This window comes from Uloborus diversus, chromosome 1 (genome assembly GCF_026930045.1).
Source record: "Uloborus diversus isolate 005 chromosome 1, Udiv.v.3.1, whole genome shotgun sequence".
Taxonomy (NCBI): Eukaryota; Metazoa; Arthropoda; class Arachnida; order Araneae; family Uloboridae; genus Uloborus; species Uloborus diversus.
This window is the reverse complement of record NC_072731.1, coordinates 108,531,732-108,558,557: the sequence shown is the minus strand read 5'-3', so window position 1 is coordinate 108,558,557 and position 26,826 is coordinate 108,531,732. Positions and strand designations below refer to the sequence as shown.

Sequence of the window (26,826 nt, the reverse complement as noted above, 5' to 3'; positions counted from 1 at the left end):
AGCACAACTCACGCACACGAATCATCCATTGAAAGGCTTTTGAATAAAGGAAGTTACATTGCAAAATCGACTCTTATGAGTGCGAAGCAATTATTAAAGCCGCTGTTTCAAATGCAATATGTTGTTTAATTCTTTTTTATTTGCTTCTTTCTTCTTGAAGGTGAGAAGAAATAGCGCCAATGCCAACACGATTTGTATATAAGGAAAGAACGAACATTGTAATTTACAGAATACGTCCAGACTGCTTTTGCATTCTTACTTATTTATTCAACTAGAAAGCAAAATGAAATATTTTTGTGTGTTACTATTTAACTTTTTAACTTTCAGTGCTTATGCTGCAGATGATAGAAAGACCAAATCGTTAGAATTTTACACCTGCATATCATGCGGTAAGTGCAATAGCGTTCTAATATTTAAATAACATTATTTTTTATTTAAAAAACACTACCTAACGGACTTAACCGATAGGGTTTTAAAACAGGATGAAAGGAGCCTTGATGTACTGCAAAAATATTGCTAAAAATAAATAAAAAGCTTAAAATAAATTAAGTAATTGCATAATTATTTTATACAAAATGGAATCAGGGCTTTGAAAAAGGAAAAGGTTTTGCGATCGCTCTGTTTACCTGGCACTCAGAGCTATCGTTATAGGAAATAACCATATTTGATTGAAAGGTTTTTCCTTTTTTCGAAAAAAAAAATGTTTCAAGAAATCGTTAATCCTAGGTGTATACTTCCAGTTGCAAAAATATTCAAAACCAGATGCAGAGTTATAATATTGCAAGTTGGAAGCAAAAGTAAAAATCAGTCAAAAAATACAAAATTTTTTATACGGACCCCAGGTCCCCTAACTTATGTTTAGGGAACTAATCTCCATTGAAAGATATTACTAACACAAAAAAATGACATTTGTGCGATCAAAACTCAGGGAGATATTCCAGTTTACAGTTTTAAGGGACCACACAAAAGATGAGATTGGAATTTACCACCCTTTCAGAAGAATGGCAGGTCGTCAAAGTAAAAAAAAAAAAAAACAAGGCATTTATATTTTTCATTGCTGTTCAAAAATAAATAAAAATGTTATGCCGTGATACGCAAAACCACACGACAAAACCTCGAACAATTTAAAAAACCACACTCTATGCACAAGTATAATTTTAAACACATGTTAAAGGCTATATTTTCCTCCAAAAGGCGTTATTGAAAGCGAGTAAAAAGAGGTGTAAGTCACAAAACGCAGCGTTTCATATCTTGGTGAATACGGGTCGCAATCATTTCAAACTTTTTTTGTTGGAATTGTTATTCAGTAGAGATTATTTCCCAAAACATAAGTTAGGGGACATAGAGTCTGTATAAAAAGTTAAATTTTGTACTTATTGACTCATTTTTATTTTTGCTTCAAACTTTCAATATCTTAACTCTGCATCCGATTTTGAACATTTTTGCAATTGGAAGTACACATCTAGGACTAACGGTTGCGAAAATAAAGGTCTTGCAGCTTAAAACGGAACACCCTGTATAGAAAATGTATTGCATTCGTGCAAATTCTCGAATTTCAAATTTTGACGGATTCGAACACTTTGAGGTGTGCTGAGTCCATTTCGACCATTTTTGGAAACGTCTGCCTATCTATGTGTGCGTGTGTGCGTTTGTCCGTGTCCGTGTGTGTCACGTATGTGTGACCAGTTTTTTGTGGCCGCTCTACAGCAAAAACTACCGCATGAAATCGAATTAAATTTGGTATACGTATGTGCCCTTATATGAACTTGCGCCTATTAGTTTTTACCGCGAATTCTTCCAAGGGGGTGGAGCAATAGGACGTTTTTTGAGTTTTGCGTGACTGCTATTCCCCCTGGAAGTAACTGGCGGAATCAAGCAAAATTTGGTCCATATGTTGCCCCTAACAGGTACATGTACTGATTCAATTTTAGTGTCAATTGCTCAAACGGAGGTTGAGCTATAGAACGTTTCTTTGTCGTCAATTGTAACTGCTGTATCTCAAGAAATAATGAATGTAATCAAACAAAAATCTATCGACAAGTAGCCCTTAGAAGGTATAAGAAATTAGGACTCTTAGAAACTCTTCCGAGGCGTTGGTGGTAGCTGTTCTGTACTAAAAAAAATGAGGCAGAGGTTGGGGTCGAAGTGTGATTTACTCCAAAATCAGAGGGTGACCCCCCTAATCCTACCTTGTCGTTTCAAGCATTTCTTAAATATTTAGCGATTATTTATTTTGGGCAAGAAATGTCATTTTGTTTATTGTTAAATTGAAAAATTTAATTTGAACTTGTTTGGTAAGCTTCATAAAAGATTAAACAATCAAATTGTTCAATACTATGTGTGCAAACATCAAATCAAGTAGTATATGTATTCAGTTATTAACTTGGTGCAAATATTGAGTTTGTTTATTGTACCTGCGTTTTAAGAACCTTGCTCTTTTCATGGCTATTTTTTTTCAGAAAAATGCATGTCACTGTTATAGCTTTTATGAAAAATGCAAACTTTTCTATTCATAAATTTTAAATTAGTATAAAAATATTCCTATTTTGATTTAATATTGTAATTTATCTGTTACCTTTTTTATTTAATTTGATGACTAAAAAATGTCTACGTGCAATCTTTCCACCTTAATTGCGTAATTTTTTGACGGTTTCATAGTTCTATTCTTATTTTTTTTTTTTTTTTTTGAATGATTAAACAACGTAATTTAATTTTTTAAAACTATGTTTAGTGTACTTAAATCCAGACATTATTACAACATTACTGAAATCTTAGTAATATGCTCAATTAAAAAAACAAAAAAAACAAGTCAATTGGTTATTAAACAGTCTCTTTGTTTTTCTTCCTTCTTTTTTTTGGTTATTGTTCTTTCTCTTTCATCATACAACAGTCAAAAAAGGAGAAGCATAACTACACCCTATACAGATTGTACGTAGTACGATGCAAAAGTTCGGGGACAAGCTGTATAAAATCTTTCCCAGAATAGTTCACATTACCGACTATGTACTTCTGCCAGTGTTCAGTATATAACTTTTGGAAACACTCCTGGAAGTCATTTTTCGCAACCTACTATGATGCAGCTTCATCTTCTGATGACGGAAAAAAGCGGCGTCTATGCAAATGTTTTTTTGCTGGTAATAGGTAAAAGTCACACGGAGTCACAAGTCCGACGAAACGTTATGTTATTTGTTTTTCATATCAGAGTATTGACCAATCGAACCGTGCATCCTCAACATGAAAGTCGCCTTCTTCCCCACGATGAAGTTAAAGCAGAAGCGCAAGAGGCCTTACAGGAATTTGCGAAAAATGTCTTCCAGGAGTGCTTCTAAAAGCTATACGAACGTTGGCAGAAGTGCATAATCGTTCAAGGTGACTATTTTGTAGATAGATATATGCTTCGGTAATGTGAACTATTCAAGGTAAGGTTTTATTACAACTTGACCTCGAACTTTTAGATCATAATACGTACGTATGAGTTTTCAATTTACTATTTCATAACGTTTTTGAGTGACGCAAGTTTACGCACATGAAGACATCACAAGAGAATTTGCGATAATTATCTAAGGAGGCGCTCAAAAAGGATATTTGGTTATCTATATCTTCTTAGGTACATATGTATGTATAGATGTGCCGAAAAAACTTGTGAAGTATAAATTTGGTGATAGTAAAATAGAAATTTAGGTCGAAATCTGATTTTTTTTTTGTGATTACAATTCTTTATTCGTAGAAAGGAATTAAAGTGAAATGAATCAATGATCCTTTAAATCGCTGACAATCTTATCAATTTATTTCCGTTTGATTTTTTTTTTTTTTTTTTTGCCATCGGCCAACGGCATCGGCCAACGGCATCGGCCATCGGCCATCGGCAATCGGCCATTTGGGGGAAAACAATCGGCCATCGGCCATCGGCTATCTTTGAACAATCGGCCAACAATCGGCATCGGCCCATTGGCCAAAAAATGCCATCGGTCGAGCACTATAAGAAATGACTGTATTTTTGCGTCAGCAGCCGAAAAGGGGGTGGCGCAATCGAGCGTTCTTTTTCTTTTTCATTGTGAGTGCCATATCTCAAGAAGTAATTCTACGTTCTGGATGAAATTCGGAATATGAATTCATATGTAAACAGGCGTTGGTTCAATTTTGGTGCCAATCGCTCCATGGGGGGGGGGGGGGGGCTGATTTTTTTTGTTTTATTTGTGTGAATAAAAATAGCTTTATAATTGCAACAATAAGAAAGATAAATCGTAATAGACTGTCGTCTGCGCATATTTCGTGATTTAAATTGCATAAAAATGATCGGAAATATTATCTCAATGATTTAAAAATTTTAAATGTTGCCATCTTGTGATTGTTAACAAATAAATGTTTATAGTTATTTTAAACAAGGCTTTTAAAATAATTTTTAATTTTTATTCTTTGCTTTGGAGATAAATCAGGAATTGGGATGGTCGTTAAGTTTTGGCATGTGTAATTTTGTTTTTGTTGGGAATATTGCTTCCTCGTTAAGCATGGGGAGGGATCAGAACTATAAGAAAGATATAGAAGAAAGTTTCATGATAGCCACAATATACTAGTTTAACTTAAAATGCAGAATTTTATAATTTTTTCATGATGAAAATATTTATTTCGCTTTAATTGTGTATCTGCAATGTTATGTATAACTGCTTAGTGATTGAACTATAATGATATGAATTATAAAAGCTCAAAGTTGTTTGAATAACTCGAATGATTACTGTAGCAGGAATGCATTTACACTGTTGTAAACATTCAGTGCTGTAACAGCAAACATTAAAATAAGCTGCAAGTAAATACTGAACAGTTCGTTTGAACAGTGATTCTGATCCGATTGCCGGCTGACAGGTCCGCAGAAGAATTTGACCTGTACTCTGAAATGTTTTTTCCCCCAGCATAAAAAAATGTCCTTAATAAACTAGTATGTTGTGGCCATCACGAAACTTTCTTCTAAATCTTTCTTATAATTCCGATCCCTCCCCATGCTTAACGAGGAAGCGTGTACCAAAATTTTGTACATACGTGTACCGAATTTCGTTCGATTTCTTGCTGTAGTTTTTGATATAGAGCGGCCACAAAAAGTGGCCACACACATACGTGACACACACACACGGACACGGACACGCTAACACAAACACACACACACACACACACACACACACACACACATTTTCCAAAAATGGTCGAAATGGACTCAGCACACCTCAAAACGTCCGAATCCGTCAAAATTCGAAATTCGAAAATTTGCACGATATATTAGATATAGAAGAAAATAAAAAGGAAAGAAAATCTGATGTGACGCATTTAGCTCGAATTTAGTGATGAGATATCGTAATTTTCTATAGTTTTTTATTTACATATTATTATTACAATGATTACTTATGTTTATAATTTGATATTTTTTGTGACGTCTTCAATGCCAAGTAAATTTCTATTTGTTCTTAGCAGTGGTTGGAAGTAGCGCGCTACAAGTAGCGACGCTACTGTAGTAGCTAAATTTTTGAGTAGTTTGTAGTGTAGCGCACTACTTTTTAAAAAAAGTAGTGTAGTGAGTAGTTAACTACAAAAAATAGTAGTTTGTAGCGATTCCTGGAAACTACTTTCAAATAAACTGAAAAAAAAAATCAATGTTCAAACGAATTTTTTTGTTTGAAACGGTATACTTCCTTGGCGGTCTATTGGTCATCAAGTTCAGGTTTGATGAAATTGAGGGAACTCTTCAAATATCATACTCACATTTAAATCGATTTGTACTTTATTAACTTTGTATATCATCTCACTTAGTGAACCGGTTTTTATGCTTTTTTCTTGTCGTTGTTTAGTGGTGGTTTTGTTTAGGGGTGGTCTAACTTAGGTTCCAAATCTTTGATTTACCCTATTTGTTCCTTAGGGAAAGTTAAGGGTAAAACAATAAATTTCATGCAATTTCCCTCACAAACGATTAAATATAAAACCCATTGATAAACAAAGGCCATAAAACAAAGGTATATACTTTCTTTACCTATAGTTAAAGAAAGTACTAAAACGTAACTGAGTAGGTTTAGTTTTAAAGACTAATTTCGCGTATAGTTAAATTAGTTTTTAATTCAGGATTCGGTGGGCTGTCAGTTGCGTTATTTAGTTCTTTATAGGCGGCCCCGACTTCAAAAGGTTATTAAAAATTAAGAGATCGTATATAACTAGTTAGGTATTTAAAATAATTCATCGTATAGCAATTTAAATCAGTTTTTATTTTATAATTCGGTGTTTAGTTCAGTTGATTTTTGTACTGGAATTTGATTTAATTAAAATAAATTTCATTTCTATGTTTGGGTAGGATATAGAATGTAAGTGTAATCAGATATCTTTTGCTTTTTAGTTCCTGGGTATTTTTTGAAGGTGTTTTTTTTTTTTAATTTAAAAGTAATTTATTTTCACGATTGTTTTTACACAAGAGGAAAAATACAAGAGAATGCAATTTGAAAAATTGACTTTCATTTTTTGAGGGACAACCTATTGTGTATGCTTTGTATTTACTTATTTTTTGGAAAGTAGCGAAGTAGCGACTACATTTCAGAAGTAGTTTGTAGTTGCTACATTTTGAAAAAAGTTAGTTGTAGTTAACTACATTTGTAACAAAGTAGTTGTAGTTGTAGTTCGCTACAAAAAAATGTAGTTTTTCCAACAACTGGTTCTTAGTTATTACGATTAAAAAAGCCTTTGGTCCATTAAATGTTTTTGAAAAGTTTTAACGTCCGATAATTGTTTTTCTTTTCTTTTCTTTTTTTTTTTTTGCCTAAAAAAGAGGATTGAGTTAAGGAAAACGTTAAAGCAGCAGATAAACACAATCTCACTGGTTCTTGAAATTTCTTTTAAAAGCTTTTTCCTTTCCACAATTCAAAAAAAGTTTAAAAACACTGCACTAGAAAATCCATAGATTGAAAATTTCACCCTTGGTCTTGTCGTCTCATTGAAATAGCTATAACAGATCTGAAGACTACAATGGGGTTGTTTCCTTTAGTCAAAAGTACTTCTTTTAGTCACTGAAATTGATAGAATAAGTAAAAAAAAACATGGACCTATAAAATACTTTCATTTTCCCTACAGTTATTTAGTTTTAAATGTCCGATTTTCAAACAAGGCTTGGTCTTTATGACGTCACAAATGATGCACTTTTGCGCATCTTTCTTCCGCGTTTCCACGTTATGATAATCAAGAAGCGAATAAAATTGCGCTCTACACTTGCTATCAACCATATCGTTGCCAATACACGTGCGTAAAGATGCGAATTAAGTATTTTGCTCTTTGAATGGCAACAGTGAATGGCATTTCATTATTTGTGATGTCATTGGCAGAAGCGTAAACAGTGAAAGCGCTCCGATCAAAGTATTTTTTTTTAATGTTGAACTTAAACAAATTCCTAAAAAAATGGTCAGATCCTATGTTTTTAAGAATGCTCTTTCAGAAAAAAAATACTTTTGAAATTTTGGAAACGACCCCATTCTCATATAAAATCTGGGCATATCTTCCCACTTATAGCTTTCCTGACTGAAAAGTGGAAACGGAGGCGGGTCTGAAGTCTTCCGTGACGAGCTGGGCGGTATTTGGTAAGATCCGGTTTGGGAATGGAAACTTGTTACTTAATGTAAAAAAATAATTTCCAAATGCAAATAAGTTAAGTAATCGCTTCAAGATTCACAGTACATTATATTAAACTCCTCAGGTTTCAAAAATATTTCTGAAATGTTTTAAAGAACAATTAATTTCTAGTTCATAAAATTAATTTCTTTTCTTTTCCTGTTTTTTTTTTTTAGCTGAAGATAAAGCCGTCAGAGATGAATATGATCAATGCGAAAAATTGTTGCCGCAATCGGTATGCATTTCATTTAAAAAATATTCTTTAGTTTTAGAAATTTACTTAAACATCTTTTCAGAGAAAGGCTTCAAACCAAAAACAACAGCGACATAAATCACCTGTTTTCGATTAGCGCATGTACAAAGTGGGGAAAAATGAAATATGGAAGCAGTGGAGAAAACAGATGAACCAAAGCTAAGGAATTTTTGTCGACGGTACTTTGGGTATGAATTAAGTTAAAAACTCCAGTAAATCGGTACAAAATTTAACTTTCGAGATGTTCCACGTCAAATGACCTAACTTTTCAAATTGTCCCTCCTCTTGCCTCCTCCTACCATCTCCAAATTGGATGAAATATTATAGAGCTGCGTAGATGCCTTTGAAATGAACCTATGCAAATTTTCAGCTTCCAATATCCAAATACAGATCATCTTAGGTTCCCAAAAATATCCCCAAATTGGCGGATCAGCTTCGTGAAACGAATAGCCATTTTTAGGTTCAAGTTGCAAAAAAGTGTTGTCCCATTCGAAGCCTGAAATTTTGGAAGCTCAAAGTATTTTGGGCCGTTAAAACGCTCTAGTACTTTCATGAGCTGGAGTTCATTGATGTTTTGTGTAGCACGCATGTAAATTCCCGAGAAAATGCAATGAAGATTAGTTTTCTGGATTCGAGGATGCTATGAATTCTGAGCATAAGTAAATCAAAAGCTGGTACTTCGAAATTTTATTGCTAAAGTAGGGGAATGTGGGGCAAAGTGAAATGAATGAGATGGCTTAGCTTTTTCAAAATAAACAAATAGGAGTTTTGATTTGAAAAGTAGAGTGCGCAAAGAAAGAACAATTTATTTTGTAATAAAACTTTCATAGAAACGTTATTTTTTATTTATCACAATAAATTTGTGCTTTCAAACAAAAAAAAAGGACAATTTTCAGTCTTTTTTATCATGAGTCAAAGCGAAAAATGAAATGTTTTCCTCATGAAATCGTTTTTATTCGATTGTAAAAAATATTTTTGATCAAACAAATGAATATTTAAAAGAATGAATGAATAAACAAGAAGATAATGAAATAATAAACTAATAAAAAATATATTAATTAAACAATTAATAAGTGATGAAAAATAAATGAGTATGAAATACGGAATAAAAAAGAAATGAGCGACTGAGTGAATAAATAAGTGAATTATCAAATGAAGGAACGTAAATAAGTTAATTAATAAAATTATACTTAAGTAATGTGGTAAAGTAAACGAAACGAACAAGTTCCCTTTGCCCCATCCTTTTTGTTCGGCATGCACTTGACTAATTGCAAAAAATATTTAAAACACAAATAAGCTGTATAGCAACTCAATAAATAATGCACCGAATATTAAGAGGTCAGAATCAATAATTAAAATGTTAACTACAAAAACTTTATCATTTAATTATAGCAAAAATAGTTTTTGATTCACAACAAAATATTACAATATGCATATCAATTTTTAAAAATTGCTTGCATTTTCATATTATTTGATTTTCAGAGGTAATTTTTTCCTGACTGGAGACTTCATGTGTTACGACATAGGTAAAATATTACCAGATGGGGTGCGCTAAAAGCAGAGTAAATATTTCTCCATTTCACTTTGCCCCACATTCCCCTACTTGTTTTCAATGTTCCAGAGCGCTAAAAAGAATTTTAGTTTTGTAAGAGATATTTCCGTCAAAATCCTTCACATTAAAAAAAGCGTATTTCCATGGCCGCTGTAGCTCATATATGTCCCCTTTTTGTTAGTAGCATTGGGAAGAACAGATTTTTCCCCGTCAAAATAGTATTCTTTCAGATAAGGATGAAAAAATGAGCTTGAAATACTGTTTTCTGTTCACGAGAAAAATTTGTTTTACAATATATCTGGTATACAAATAAGTTTTAAAGGATTTCTTTTTCAAGTTTGACGCTGTTTTGTGAAAAAATGGTTTAATATTAATTTTTCAAAGGACTGTTCATCGTTGGCTGCTACCTTTTCCCATCTTTGTGGCAATTTCCTGATGCCATCTCGAAAACACGATACGTCTTTTGATGCGATCTACTAAACAACCTAATTTTGGATTTCTTCAAAAGAGCGAAAGTGCTGATCCTCAAGAACATGCGTCATCGGCCAAAACAAATAGTAGTGTGAAGGGGCAATGTCTGAGCTATATGGTGGGTTGGGTATGACTTTCCATTTCAGCGTACCAAGCTATGTTTTGATCGGCTGCGCCACAATGGCCTAGCGATATCATGCTGCAAAATTACCTTTGGCAATTTCCCTGCAGTGGTCGGCTCAAACGCATCAATTGAGTTCGGCAAAGTTGTCCTGTGATGGTTTCACCTTGTAGTAGCAGCTCATAGTACACTACACTCAATTGGTCCCTGCCAATTCATAGAATGACCTTGAATATTCGGCTCTGGTGCACGGCCGGACTGCCCGTATGTATCTTTTGCCCCTGAGGATATCGTAATTGACCCGTTTTTCGTCACCATTAGCAATATGATGAAAAAACGTTTTCTTTTTTGCCGTTGAAGCAGTTGCTCACAAGTGAAACAACTGCGTTCGACGTCCCTCGTCTTCAATTCATACGGAAGACAATATCCTGCATTTTGGATCATTCCCTTGGGTTTTAAGCGAAAGGATATGGCTTGTTGAGTCACTCCTAATGTGAAAAGGATTCTTCCTGTACCCTTTTGTTCCCCTTGTTCCCCTTTTGTTCCCTCCTTTGTTCCCCTTTTGTCCCTTTTTGTTCCCCTTTTGTTCCCTCCTGTACCCCTTGTGTTATAGTTCCTCCTGTACTTGGCACGACTCTTCGTCCAATATAGCCTCCAATTCGGCATCCCCAAATTTTTGTGGCTGCTAATCACGCTCTTCGTCATTGGTATTAAAATCACCACTTCTAAAACGACTAAACCAAAACTCATATATGTGGAAATCGATGAAGCATGTTCTCCGTAAGTTTCTTGCAGCATTCAATGGCCTTCAGCTGCACTTTTCTTCAAATGGAAGCAGAAAGAAAAAAACTTTCCCGAAAATTGTGTTTTGTTGGCACAAAATTTGACATATTCAGAGCACACAAAAACTAAATTGTTTCATCTTCAGCAAAATGTCACATACTGAAAATCCAAGCCTGACGATGAGGTTAGAAAATGAAGTTAATTGCAGCATTGTCCATTTCGACTTGATACTAGTGAGGCCATCTCTTGAAAATCCTTTGAAACTTATTTGTACACCAGATACAACGAATGGTGATTGCCATGGAAACCGGTTTATGGATGTTTTACATCTTTTATTACTCAGAGATACTTTTTTAGTCGTCTTTTAAAAATTTATAATGCAAATTAAACAAGATAGAAGAGGAAAAAATTGAGCCACGTCAGAGAATGGATACAACGCAAATTGCTTTAATAACAGTACAACTTTAAAGTAAAAAAAAAAAAAGATTTTAAAATTATTAAAACTTCCGTTTTGTACTTTACAACATAAAAATATTTCTATTATTTTTATATCTATTGGAACACAATAACGTAGGGAGAGATATTTCAAAAACTTCAGAAATACCTTCTGAACAGTAGCTTCTGCGTCAATTAATGACAAAATGATCTGAGTATGATTTAGAATTACTAAAGGGGAAACCCAGCTAAAGTGGATACCCTGGGCAAAGCGAATTTTGCCTATAACTCCCAAATAATTAGTTGGCCGGCAGCCACGTTGTCATAGCCATGGTCGCCTGTTGCCGCTCCGTGTGCGGCAAACACGTCGGTACAAGTTTACCTAATAAAACGCCAGTGAGCAAACGAAGTATGTTTTGGAGAAAAAAAAAATATTAGTTTACAGAGATTAGTGTTTCCTTTATAACTTTAATACTATTTGTGACATGTTCTTTGTCATGAGTAGGATTTAATGTACAATGATGTAGCTTTCAATTATCCGTAGATGACGAGTTTAGATGCTCTGGTTTTCTAGTAATTTTTAGTAACTTTAAAAATGTACCTGAAGGGCAAAGCTGATTGGGCAAAGTGAATACCACATTCACTTTGCCCGGTCATGACAGGTCACTTCATTCGAACCTGAAAGTCCTTTAATATTAGGATCTCAAGACAATACTACCATTGAAGACCGTCCTTATACTCCCATGGGATCTGAAACAACAGAATAATTCCAAGGCAATGATGTTCCCGCCGCTTCACTCAAACCTGAAAGTTCTGTGAACTACTACAGTCCTTCCGTTTTACTACCTATTCCTCATCCTGTAAAACCAATAACAACACGTAAATAAAAACTACAGAGATCTACACTCCAGGCAAAAACTCCAGTAAAGGACAATCAAAGACCAAAATTTGAAAAATCAAAAAAGACTTTCATGAAGTAACTAGATGATGTTTCGACTAAACCTTCTCAGAAGACTATTAAAAAGACCAAGAACCAAAAAGTTTAATAAAAAATCTCTACTACAAAACATAAGACTGCATAAGAAGAAGGAAGTAAAGAAATTTGATGATGTAAGGTGCATTTTCTGTGATAAAATGTTCATTGAAGAAGCTGATCAGCCAATAGAAAACATGATACAATGTCATATTTGTACTGAGTGGTGTCATAGTGTTCAGCATTCGAAAATGGTAATGATTTTGTTTGTGATAACTGCAGTGATTAGTATTGTAGCAGAATTTTTTTTTTTAATATGCTCCTAAATTTTGGATTTTGACTTTTTAAAAAAAAATCTTTGCTTGTTACAATAATTACTGCAATAATTAGCATTGTAGAAAAATGCTTTTTAATATAAGCCTTTAATTTTCTATGCTTATTTTATTCTTAAGTTCAGTTTCTTTGTTTGTAATACAACAACAATTAGCACTGCAGAAAAAAAAAAGTTTTTAAATGTGCTCTTTTTATTTTCTACGTTTATTTTATTTTTAAGTTTAATTTCTTTGTTTGCAATACTACAATAATTAGCATTGTAGCAAAAAAATGTTTTTTGGATATGTTCCTTTAATTTTCGATGGTTATTTTATTTTCAATGTTTAGTTTGATGACAAATAATGTTGTTGTTCGCTTTGCCCTAGTAACAAATCCACTTTACCAGGGGTGTTGGGCAAAGTGGATATTCATGCCATTGTTGAAAACTGGCCTTATATCTAATAGTGTAATTAATATTAAGGACAATTGTTATTGCATTACGAAAGTGCATTAAATGAAGACTGATTATAAACATTTGTTTCATTTTCTAAAGTTATAACTAAACGACAATAATCAAGAAAAGCTTAAGGTATTCACTTTACCCGGGTTTCCCCTATTATTATTATTATTATTATTATTATTATTATTATTATTATTATTATTATTATTATTCTTATTATTATTAATATTATTATTATTATTATTAGTATTATTAATATTATTATTAATATTATTATTATTATTAATATTATTATTATTATTATTATATTGAGTATAAAATTGAAAACTTTTTTTATTTGTAGAACGAAGATTAAAAAAATAAATACAGTTGGCTCTCTATTTATCGACTTTCAAGGGACCGTAAAAAAATCGTCCTTAAGTAGAAAGCGTCCTTAAATAGAATGCTTTTAACACTATAGTGAACCATCTGGGACCGCGAAAAGCCGTCGTTAAATAGAGCGTCGTTAAACAGAGAGCCAACTGTATAACTAAATAAAAACTCAATATTACCTTGCCCGGAAAGTGCAGCAATAAGCGTTTTCAGCTATTTTAATGCAAAATACTAAAATTAATACATAATTAAAAAATAATGATAATAGCAATGACAATAAAATGACGTTATGAACAATTGCAGTGCTATGATAAAATATATTCACAAACAAATTAAGCATATTTTTGAATTGAATTGAATGGTAAGCATTAGAAATAACAATATGTGGCTTTAACGTTTGTTTCAAACCAATTATATGAGAAGAAATTTTGTTGCCACTGTAGCTCAACGCAACGTCCTATTTGTTCTGTAAAAAAATTGATTTTTCGCATTTCAAAATTAAACATAAATTAAGATTACACATATGAACTTGAATTTAAATTATTTATTTATTTGAAAATTAAGCAATTGCTTTTCCTCTTTAGTGCCAAGAATGGACGCAAAAATGTGTGGATGAATCTATACCCGAAGCTAAATCTCCTGAAGAACAATGGAGTGCACTTTGCAAACAACCAGAAAAAAGAGAACAGGTAGGTCAGAGTTTATTTAAGGTGCAAAGGAACAATTTTTCAAACTACTTGACGAATTTTACCCAAATTTTAAGACATGAGTCAAAATTTCTTAACATTTTTCAAGTACTATCTTTTTTTCCATAATTAAAAAGGTCTGGGACCACCCCGTAGTCGTATATTCTTTAAAAATTGTGGACATTTATACTTTCTTATTCAAAGTAAGAACAAGCAGGGATGATTTCACAGTACTTTTGATACATTTTTATAAGATGCAATATATATATCTTATATAAATAAAAATTGAGCGTATGTATCTATGTATGTATCTATGTATGTACCTATGTATCTATATCCAATTTTCTTCTCCCAAACGACAGTAAACTGACCATCGAACCAGATATCGATGGATTCGTAATCTTCTCGTCTTTATGTTTGGCTATTTGACATAATCCTCCGATAATAATTAGTGGAGATATCAATTAAAAACTATTAATTATGACACTTAGATTTCGACATAAAATAACTATTTTTTGAAGGCTTTCCTCCGTTCAAATTATTATTAAGTGCTTCATCTCAACTTTCCGCAACAATGCTTTTATTAAAATGTGTAGTGTGAAGAAAATCATTGAGACGAAAGATTTGTTGCCATTTTTTGTCTCGAATATGAGCAAATGAAATTCTGGGTTTTGTTTTAAAGGCTTCTCCTGTAAATGGGGGATTTAAAATGTTTACTTTTTGGTTATTTTTCCGAAATCTGCCGCAAAATTTTATTTATTTATTGAGCAATCACGATTGCTTATTGTTCTCATTTGACCGTTTTTGGTGTCCCTGCCTTTTTCAACTTGGACCAGAAGCCTTTGCAGCACCACCGCCCACCGTCCTCTGCTGGCGGCGCGGCTGCTCCGGTTTTGAGCTATCCGCTTCTCCTGGTCGGAGGCGTCCATGTCCTACACATACGCACGTTCACACACATACACACACACGATTTCACACACATACACTCACACACGCCTACGTGCATACACACAGGTCTACGCACACACACAACTATGCACACGTAACCTCCCAGGAAGAGAGGCAGGCCTGGGGGGGGGGGGGACAGGAGCCGTTTCTAGAAACAATAACTCCAATGAGTAGGGTCCTGTCTCAGTTCGTGATTGCGAAAAACATAATTTGAATTCAAAATTTCAGAATTCAAATTAATTTTCTTTTTTTTTAATTTATTTTTTCGTTCAAGTCTGATTGTTGAACACTCGTCACTTGACATAACATCACTGTAAAAACGATTCGGAAACGTTCCTGGAAAATAATAGGCAGCTGATGTGTTCAATTTCTGCCAGTAACAAATCTCACAAAAGCCAGGAACGTTTGTTTATATAACAGCTTTTCACCTTCTTGATTTATGAAGACAGTTCCAAAAGCAGTATTGCAAACATGGCCAAAGCTAAGCCAGAATTGCAAGTAAGTATCAAGCATCTCACTTGATTGCAATTCTTGCAAAGCTACGTAGTCTACACTTATTCGCTCCTATTGGGAGTTTAATCAGCATGGACGAACCGTGATCGAGTAGAAACAGATACACGTTATAAATACGCGCAGTTAATCTTCAAACTGGGAGCTAAAAATATTTTTCACAACAGAGAAATGCCTGCTGTCGGTCAACTTGTAGCAATTAAGGAAATTTTTTGACAATGATACTGGATTTCCAGGAAGCGGATAAAAACCATTGGAATTACGAAACGTTACACGGAAATAACCAGTAACGTTTCGGAACTTTTTTACAGTGTTTTATTTTCGAGGTGAAGCGCGCGAAGCCGGGCGACGTAGCTAGTATATAAATAAAATCTTTATGACTTGCAAAAAGACATGTGTGAAAGAACTTCGCGAGAAATAAAAGAGCAAGTGATCTGTAACTTTTGTCGCATAAAGATTATGCTTAAACTGAAATGTCCCCAAAAAAAAAAAAAAAATTAATTGCCCACGCATTTAAGGTAACAGCATTAAATTGAAGAAAATAAAAATACTTTTGAAATTCCTTCATCGTAAATAGCTGAAAAGAAGCTGTGAATTTAAGTTATTAGTTTAATCACTATGTAAAATACTTTTACACCTTTTCGCGAAATTATCTCTCATAGTCACGAAAAATGTAAGTATCCTTTAAAAATATAAATTTTGTTCGCAAGTTTTGGGGTCATAACACGCAGAGTTTTGCCGTCAAACTTTCAGAAAATATGATAGCAGGAGAGAGACTCAGTATTATAAAATTAAAAATAATTTTTTTGAAAATTTATAATTTTTCACTACACTTGCGCGAACGATAGCAATTTAAAAATTTCAAAAATACACAGCCGAATGGATTTGAAGAATTATAAAAACATTCCAGTTGAATGTCATAAAGACTAAAAAAGATATTGGTAATAATTTGTTTATCAAACATTATAATTTTTGTAGCTATATTTTTAGCTGAAACTTTAAAACTTTACTTGATAAATATATTATTCCTTCTTGTTTTTAGGTATATGATTGCATTATGGACGAATCCCGTGACGTAAAAGATGTAAGCTTATTTTTTAATTAAATATTTCATTAAAAATAACCGAGCATAAATGTGTGTCATTTATTGCTGCGCATGTTAAAAACAGCGATCTGCTACTTTTAACTTTTCATTTTTTTTTCAGTTTCAAACGCTCATAAATCAATGCAAAAAATAAAAACTGGCAAATATATGTTTTTTTTTTTTTTTGAGTACTTCAAAAAAAAAAAAAAAAACAACTTCTGAAATGTTGTTTCTATCTTTATTTTTGTTCTCTGTTTCAGTCTCTTTTCCCGCAAGAGTTAAAAACAGAAAAATGAAAGAAGGCTAAAGGCATCTTAAATACATTCCTAAAAATGATTTTTTTTTAAAAGTCAAAATTGTTAAATAATTTTAAAAATCAAAATATATGGGTTTTGATGTGAGGAAATTTATTGTATCCACCCCTCCCACGTTCAGTAAAACTAAATCGTGTGCTACTAATTTATTGCATTTCTACGACAAGGTTACCTTGGCTTCAGATAACAAAAAATGCGTGAATAATGTTTACATTGATTTTCAAAAAGCTGTTGATAAGGTACCGCATGTTGCACTTCTCAGTAAATTAGCTGATATAAGGATAGGAGGAAAAACTTTACTTTATGTTAGAAATTGGCTGATTGGAAGGAATTAAAGAGTAGTTGTGAAGGGGGAATCATTCTAAGTGGAGTGATGTTTTAAGCGGGGTTCTTCAGGGTTCAGTTTTAGGGAATCTCTTGTTTATTATTTTTATGAATGGCATCAATGAGAATATTTCTTGAAGCATGAATTGTTTTGCTGATGATGTAAAAGTTATGGGGATTGTAGAAAATGACGAACAGGTAAAACCGCTCCAAGAGGATTTAGATTGTAATACTAAGTGGGCGGATAAGTGAGGTATGGTAGTTAATGCAAGGAAATGTCAAGTGCTACACTTAGGTCATGGAAATAAGCGAATAAAGAATCGTTTACAGGGTTCAATCATTAGTCAGGCAGAAAATTTTATTTATCTGGGTATCTTAATAAATCAGGACTTCAAGTTTAGTCAACAGTGCAGCATTGCAAGTAACAAAGTTAACAGAATGGGTCAACTTGGGTTTATCAATAGATCTATTTCAAAAAAAAAAAAAAACTAAGAAGGTTCTTCTGCCTTTAGATAGGAGTCTATTAAGACCCCATTTGAGTATGCTGTTCAATTTTGGTCGCCTTATCTGAGGAAAGATATTTGTGTATTGGAAAGGGTTCAAAGAAGGGTAACTAGGCTAGTAAGGGGACTTTCAGATTTAGATTATGATACCAGGCTTAATATGCATATCCGCACTGTATTTTAAAATTCCCTCAAAAAAACGGAAAATGTACTGGCAGCAGAGTTGCCGACAATTTTCCGTTTTTTTTACAGAAGTGGTATTTTCCGTTTTTATCACGGATGCTTTCCGTTTTTTCATACTGACACTTTCGGTTTTTATCACGAACACTTTCCGTTTTAAAACTGCTATTTTCCGTTCTCAATCGGAATATTTTCCGTTTTATAAACTGATGTTTTCAGTTTATAATATAGACATTTTCCGTTTCATGAACTGAAGTTTTCAGTTTATAATATAAATATTTTCCGTTTTATGAACTGATGTTTTCAGTTTATAATATAAATATTTTCCGTTTTATACACGCATATTTTCAGTTTAAAAAAGTATTACTTTGAAAATATAGCTGGGCAATTTTAAAAGCCCATATATTTTCTCTTTTTTTTTTTTTTTTGAAAAACAGCAAAAAAAGAAAAGCAGTTTTATTAGAGCATTTGCACGAATTTCTTCATTAACTTCCAAAAATTTGTGAAACTTCCTAAAAGTGAGGAAACACATTTTTACTATGCAGAAACTATCTTTCTCTTTTGAAGGTATAGAGGGAAGATATAACAGCTATCTGGGAATGTATTTGCTTTGCATTTTATTGTATTGAAATCTTTTATCAACAAACAATTGCAAAACATATGAAATAAACGCTAATCATACCAACTGCTTTTTTTTTTCTTTTTTAAATCAGTCTTCACAAAAATACCCTCCTCTCCCCCACCCCCCGGCAAAAAAAATTTCCTGCAATTAACTGTGCGATGTTTTATTTAACAATAACTGCTATAAAATTTAACTTTATCAAACTTATTGAAACATATCAATTGTGCATAGTTAACATTGTTTTCAATAAAACAAAACATTTATTACAAGGACAAAATCATTTATTGCAGATCTTGTGCTACACAATTTTTAACATTTTTTGCTTGTGCCAATGTCGAATTAATAGTTTGCTTTGCTGTCATCATCAGTACCATTGTTATTTCTGCACTCATATATAGAGATTAAATAAGATTCAAAGGTACAACTGGGCCATCTTTCGACGATTCCGATTTTTCACAATTAATGTCACAAACCTAAATTACAAGAATAAAAGTATCAATGCATTATATCAAAAATATTTAACACATGGACTTTTTATTGAATAAATTAACAAGTGCCATGTCATAAACATGCAGATGAAAACATCAATTACCTACGATAAGATATTTGACTAAATTTTTCTTGACAACGAGGTAATACGCTGATGGCAAGCGAAAAATGTAGTCAACAGCACTGTCGAAATTTGGAGACAAATTAGGCATCTTACTTCAGAAACGGTTAATTTGTAAAAACCCATGCATATTTCTTGCAAAAATTTTTAAATTAATATTTTCAATTTTAAAAGAAGTGTGGAGTAGTAGATATGTTAGAATTGAACGTGCCAGCCAATAGCTCAAAAACAAATCTCGATCTCTTTTAATTCTCGGCTAGCTATAGTTTGGGGTGAACCTAACCTGACAGCCAAGTAATGCTGAGCTTTGGATATGCTTAGCTTTCACAATGCTTCCAGGTTAGGTTTGCCCTAACTGCAGTAAGTGTAACATTTTATTTGCTAACTCAATTTTTGTTCCGAACCTCATTACTTGACTCTCCATAAGCAAAACAAAACTTATCCATGAAAAAATAATATTTTAGCAGGTTATAAGAATTATTTCGAGCATATTATTCAATAACTTCAAAACAACTGTCATGAAAGGAATCATGAATCTATGAATCACAATAAATATCACGGAGTTATACCTGGATGTTGTTCTAGTATATTCTCCCCCCCCCCCACAAAAAAATCATTATTTTTTTTATGTTTATAATTTGTCCTTGTACTGTGCTTTTCAATCTCCTTTTGCATTTATGTGAAAGGATGCAATAATGCACAATTCCACAAAATCGTATAAAATTCCAGCTGGTGCGAAAATAATTTTAACTACGAAAAGACAATTTTTTCAATGTATATGTTATAGTTGAACTCAGGTCAACAAGAGCCAAGGTTAATCCTTCTTAGTTTGGTCGCCTTAACCCCTCCCCACATAAAACTGTAAAAATTATATTCCGATGCTGACTTAATATACACCCGAAAAACTTTTCATGGAAACTTTTTTTTTCTTAAAAAAATTATTTTTAAAATAGTAAAACATAGTTAGGCTTTATTTCTCAGGGTCAATTGGGTTTTTAAGCTTAAAGTATATCCTTCCGCAAGTGGAAAGACTTCTGTTTAACATCAGTTACTCTTTAAATTATCATTGAATTAGGTTTACAGACATTCTGCATTTTAGAACAAATTGTGAAGTGTGTTGAGTTAGGATAGGCTGTCTGCTTTATTAGTTTTATTTGTTAAAACAGCTATGTCGTTAAAACTAGATTACAATGCAATAATTAAAAAATACTTTTGTTAGACTTAAAGCAGAAAATTTTCATGTGTGTAAATTTTGTCGTCATAATTCATAGTAATCTAGTAATTGATAAACAGCCAGCCATTTGTGCTGAGTAGGGCAATGTGGGGTAAAGTGAAATAGTTAAGATACCTGAGCTTTTTTAAAATGAAAATATTAGAAATTTATTTTGAAAATTATATTACACAAAGAAAGAACATTCTATTTAAAATAAAAGTAACATTGAAACTGTACTTTTTAATTTTGGCAATAAATTTGCAGTTTCAAGAAAAAAGTGGAAATTTTCAACATTTTTTTTTTCATGGAGCAAAAAGTGAGTTTCAAAGTGGAAACTGAAATATTTCATTCAATTACTAGTGGTACTCGCACGGCTTTCCCCGTAATAAAAAAATTTAAAGGTTTTTTGGTTCGCCTGTTTTATTTACAAATAATGTATAATGAATTTTCTTGCCAATTGGCTTGTACCCATGTTACGGTTCCACGTTATGATAATTTCGTATCTCGCCAATTGTAGAATATTGGTATTCTGACCAACTTTGTTCATCAATATATTTTTTGCAAAAGCTTTTTAAAAACAATTGCATTTACTACAAGTTTTGGGAAAAGTGAAAGTTGTTCGTTAGCTTATGATACTTCTTTACAGACAACCCCGCTTTTAAATGTTCGGGAAGAGATGATATTTTAATTTGCCGAACAATACTCTGAATTTTACCGAATGACAAAATACGAGCATGAGCACAAACGTGCATCTAATGAGAAGAGACATTAAACATCACTATTTAAAATTTTCAAACAGTTTTGCAGTAAAGTGTCCAAATTTACAGAATCATCAGAAAAAATTGTCAACGTAGAACACTTTTGGTAGTTCACAGTGATCTCCCATCAGGGTGCCGCTTCCAGTGGCGCTTTGAAACAATAAAGATATTATAACGGCAATGATCGTAGACCGGTGTCCGTACATTGGCACTTCGATTTGCATTGGTTAAGAGAAAAATTGGAAACCGATTTAACAATGCAGGATTTACACTGGGTTTTGGCGATGTATCAATTCAACGCCAACCCCAAATGCATATCTAAAACAACATGTTTTATACTTACAATTTGCATATTCGCGGCGAACTTCCCTTTTCTGTTCAAGGAGTTCTGTTCACTCAGTTGCACAGTTGAATCCGCATTCCATCAATAAATTTTCCGGCTCACTTTGGAAGGTTCCAGTGCTGAGAGGGTTCAAAGTGGACAGCATCTGGAATGTTAAATAAAGTGCTTAGAATAATATGATTCAAATTTCTCAAAATAATGCTTTTTTTTAATGATTGATACATATTTTAATATTATTAGAAGTTTTTTGATTTTAAAAACTTGTCACGATGTTTTAAAGTTTAAACAAAGGTCTGCGGGAAATTAAATGTTCAAACTAGATAAAAACTTAATTTTAAGCAGCAATCATCGTTACAGAATTCAAAAAGTAATTATTTGTAGTAAAAATGTAAACACTCACCAGCAATCAATCCCGGATGAGAAGATACCAAAAACTTCGTCTTCGGCGATAATGATTTCTGACCGCTACGGCATCCGCCATTGCTGCAAGGTAAACAAACCGTAGCCTACGAACAAACGCTCTAAGCGTTTCAGTTAAAATCAGTAATCACTACTTTTGTACAAAACAATTAGATGTTGATGGAGAAGAGGAAAAAGTTCGAAAAATGTTCAGTATACAGCTATCTCCATGCACGAAATAAACAACGTGCTTCGCCGCCATTACTCAATACTAAAAAAAATCTTCTACGCTGAAGATATTCCGTTTTTTCACGGATAAAGGCTCCCTCTAACGATCGCATTTGGACATGTTCTGTTAGTGCGCTAAAGTAAAAGAAAATTTCCAGTAATTCCATGAAAAATTCCGTTTTCAATCCAGAACGGAACTTTTCTATTTAAAAGGGGAAATTGTACAGTAAATTTACGGAAAAGCATTAGTAAATTAAATGAAGCAATTTTACAGTGCGGGAGCAAAGGAGGATCAGAGCATGATTCAGTTGTTTAAATTTATCAAAATGAATGATGTTAATGAATTAAATTTTTGCACCAAAAGCAGCACAAGAAGTCATTGTTTTAACTATTCGAATCTCAGGCTAACCTGTAAATAAGAGAAAACTACTACTTTATTAGAGTTGTGGGCACTTGGAACAGCTTACCGGAAGAAATGGTAATGAGCAAGGGGGTGGATAGCCTTCAGAGGGCTATTGGTCTTCATTGAGGACTAATAAATTGACTAGAACCAGCCTAGCTGGGCCAAGAGCCTGTTGCTGGTCGTCACATTTGAATTTTGTATAAATTTGAAAAAATTTTTTGAAAGATTTTAGGCAGAATACCTCATTATGATGCATATAACAACGAGGTATCCCCTACAAACAATTGAAGCGTATATTTGAAAAAGTAGCTAACTGACAAACTGCTACAAAAAGACCTGAGTTACAATGTTTTTTCCTTTTTCATTAAAATAATATTGGGGGCATTTTGAAGTTGACTGACTGTTTCAGGTTGCCGACCTACCAAAAAAAAAAAAAAAAAAGCTACAAATTTCAGTGAAACAAAGCATATGCGAAAAAATTGAATTTGAGTTACCTACTTTTGCAGCGACATGCTTCACATTTTCGTTGCATTTGGAATACTAAAAAATAAATAAATAAATAATAATAACATTACTGTCACGGGGAAGTTAAACGCAAAGATTGATCCCAAATTTAGAGGTGGATTTGTTGGAGACTGTTGAAGATAGCTCTTGACGATGAACGTGCTCAAAATAAATAATTCAAAACACTTTAACATTAACGCCTATGTATATTAGAAGTAAATATAGATTCCGAAATTCAAGTCGGATTTACTTGGCTCAAACTTTGTTGAAAAAAGCTCTTGACGAGTAATACAAGTATGTTAATAAAACAAGCGTTCATTATTCAACACATCATTTAAATACTTTATTTCTTATTTAAAAAACAATGTTTATGAAGGTATGCATTCATAAATAATTTTTATTTTCGCTCCAAAGCTCTTTCCTATATCTCTATATATATCATTTTTTTGGTAGTTTTAGAAGAATAATAACCCTAATAGATGATGTAATTTTTTATCCAAAAGAAAGCAAACTATTTTGTTTTCGGATAAAAGTTATTTAATTTTACGTTTTTTAAATTACGTTTTTTAATATTATTTTGTTATGCACTAAAATTTCCTTAATGGTAAAACCAATAAATAAGCTGAATTTGTATATTGTGCAAAAGGTGCTTCTACTAGACGTGCATACAGGTATTTGTTAATTTCTTCATTCTCAGATATAAAATTATATGCTGGTAGAAATACTGTGTTGCAATGCTTTTCTTCAGTTTGAATTTCATGAAATTATGCGCTTAAAGATTATACAAAACAAAAATTAAAATGTTTCTGATTGAAAAATCATCAATGGCTGAAGTTTACTGAATGATATACCCTAATTTTAGAATCTTAACGAATTATAAATTCCTTTTTTCTTTTGTACATAAGAAGATAGGAAAATTATGTGTCATGATTACGTTACATTGTTCTGTTTTAAATATTAAAAAGTTACCTTCGACAGTTTACAACTTTAGACTATAGAGAAAAAATTGTTCTTAAAGGAGAAAATCCATATTTGAATATGGGAAAGCAGGCTCGTTCAGTGCCAGTCGGAACTTCTAGTTAAAAAGGAAGTAAAATGTGCTCATGAAACGTTATGTATCTCCTACAAAAATTTATGATGTTGGCTTTAAATCGTATTTCTTTTTCAGTCGTAACAGCACATACATATTTCAAACTAAAGTTTCTTTCTTAATCTTTATTTTTCTTTTTTTTTTTACAGCTTTCTGAAGAAGACTTGAAACATTTTAAAGATTTCATGGTAGGTTGATTGTTGGCAGTATGTTTCTACACTAGTTTAAGCAACACAATAAAAGCTAGGGGACTGACTGTCTATGCACAAATCCATATGCAAGACGAGGTTAGTGAGTGAAGCGACCGGGACGGGAGCAGTGCCCCCCACTCATTTACAATTAGTGGTACCCGCACGGATTTGCCTGTAGTTGAAAACTAAAAGGTCATTTGGTTCGCCTGTATATTTATAAATAACGGATGACGAATTTCTCGCTAATTTGCTATGTTCATTTGCTCGCCATTGTTACATTTCCACGTTATGATAATTTCGTAATTTACTCTTCCACGTTGTGATAATTTGCTAGGTAAAATTTTCTTAAAATTGGAATAGAAAAAGAACAATCTCGAATTTTTGAAAAATCTCTTTTGCGGTCCACACCCCCATGCTACAAACTAACTTTGTGCCAAATTTCATGAAAATCGGCAGAACGGTCTAGGCGCTATGGGCGTCACAGAGATCCAGACATCCAGACAGACCGAGATCCAGACATTCAGCTTTATTATTAGTAAAGATAAAGAAGTAAAAGCGCATGGAGTTATTAGAATAACTCGCTAACACCTAACATGTATGTTAAGTTTATTTCCTTGCTTATAGTTTAGCAGCTCTTCGCGCTGAAAATTTAGGCTTTCTGTAAATGGTGTAGTTGTTTGACTTAGGCAGACGTGTATAAATGTTCCACTTTTGTTTCCCTTTAGAAAGGTGGCTTATTTCTTGGCCAGTGTTATTCGTAAAACTAGAAAATCACCCATGAAGATTTGACGGGTGAAAAATCTTTCGGCATTTGAACGAAGCAATTGCCTGGTTGGTGATACTTTGATAGTTGAAATTCAAATCCCAACTCCAGTGGATTAACCCTAAACTATAGAAGATAGCGTTCCTTCATTGTTGACCACTTTTTCGTTTCTTCATTCTAATGAAATGACACAGTCTTACAAGTAAAACAGTTAAGTTACCGGTTCCAGTTCAGCCTTGTTTCAGCAAACCCTTTCCCAGCGTTTTAAACAATACCAAAACATATTATCAAATTATCATACCGTGGCGCGAGTTTCATTGTTGATGACGACAGGAGCGTCACTCGATCATTGGCTATTATATATATGAGGATTCTGTTCCTGCATTCAAGAACATTATACTGTTCACCATGCGTCTCTGAAAGAAATCCTAATCATTTTACTTTTCCGCAAACAGCAATAAAACATTTATTGATAAACCTCCAAAAAACAGGCGATAGATTTATTTTATGGACATAATTGTCAAGCAATCATGTTTTTCATGCATTTTATAATGTCATTACTTGTTGCGCTCATCTTTACTATTTATGTCAGTGATATATTTCTCGATGTAGATGCAAAGTCTAGTGCAGAGGTTAACAAACGTTTGCGATTCGCAGCATTTATTAAATATTGATATCTTGGACACTTCGCGTCACCATTTGTCTTTCTCTGCGGCACTCACTTCTAGTGTCATGATGCCACTGGCATTGAAAATAATCAAAATGTTTCTAAAAAGCTAAGCAAAACATGTTTACCCTGTAAATGACCAAACTGTAAAATAAAACAATGATATTAAAGTAAAATAATTTGCTTTCCACTCCTCTGTGGAGTGAATGAAATATGTAAAAACACAACTTTTGATACGCAAATAATATTTTTGAACTTCAGTTACATTCGATGAAAATATACGCTAAGCGTAAGCCAAGTAAACATAGTAACCAAAATACTGTTAAGTAAAGTAACGTGACTTTAATTTAAAATGGGTCAATTACTTGTCTTACACTGCATTTATACACATCCAGATATCGAAATACATTGATAATCTAATGATAATGCATTGCTGCAAGTCGAAATGTATAAAGTAAATAGTTATTTTTAAAAAAGTTGTACGTTTAATGTATATGGTAGTACAAGTTTGAATTCAATGAAAATTAACGGTAAAATTCTTTTCTTTTTCAGACATGCGCAAAGAAACTGAAAGAAAAGTACTGCAAAAGTAATTAACATCAATGCAAATGCAATGAGCTTATTAAAATTGAAGGAGATTATTGGGAATGCACATGTATACTAATAGAAATACTTATATTGTGTTTGATAATTTAAATAAAAATATATTTAGAATATATTTTTCACATTATTTTAATTTCGAAACATGCTGTATGATTTATCTTTTTTAAAATTATCTTTTTTCTTTTGGAATTGAGAAAAAATGTTATATAATACGTTATTTAGGGCAAGGGAGGGGGATATCTCTCTTTGACATCAACCCCGAAATTGAATATCTTTTTCTCTAGATCTGCCACACGTCATAGTTTTGATGATTTAGCAGTTGCCAATATACTATGCTGTTAATTTAGGTGAAAAATGAATTTTAATTAACTGAGATTAAGGCAAGCAGTGATTCACATTAATGACCAGATCTTGAAAGAAATCCTAAATTTTTTATTTAAGCATTCAGTGCAACTTTTTCTCAGAATCTAAAGCATAAGAAAGTAGAGAACGAGATATTGCTAAGATAAAACTAAAAAAAAA

At 32.7% G+C, this 26,826-nt stretch overlaps 1 protein-coding gene across 1 annotated transcript; it reads left to right on the top strand.

Moving 5' to 3' along the window:
- The first annotated feature begins 192 nt into the window (after positions 1 to 192).
- LOC129218885 (uncharacterized) lies at positions 193 to 26,406 on the top strand. The gene is made up of 6 exons (XM_054853234.1): positions 193 to 389; positions 7,806 to 7,864; positions 13,946 to 14,050; positions 16,548 to 16,589; positions 24,230 to 24,268; positions 26,254 to 26,406. Exons 1-6 carry the CDS (start codon positions 284 to 286, stop codon positions 26,296 to 26,298), a joined length of 396 nt encoding a protein of 131 aa, XP_054709209.1. The 5' UTR covers positions 193 to 283; the 3' UTR covers positions 26,299 to 26,406.
- Positions 26,407 to 26,826: the final 420 nt, after the last annotated feature.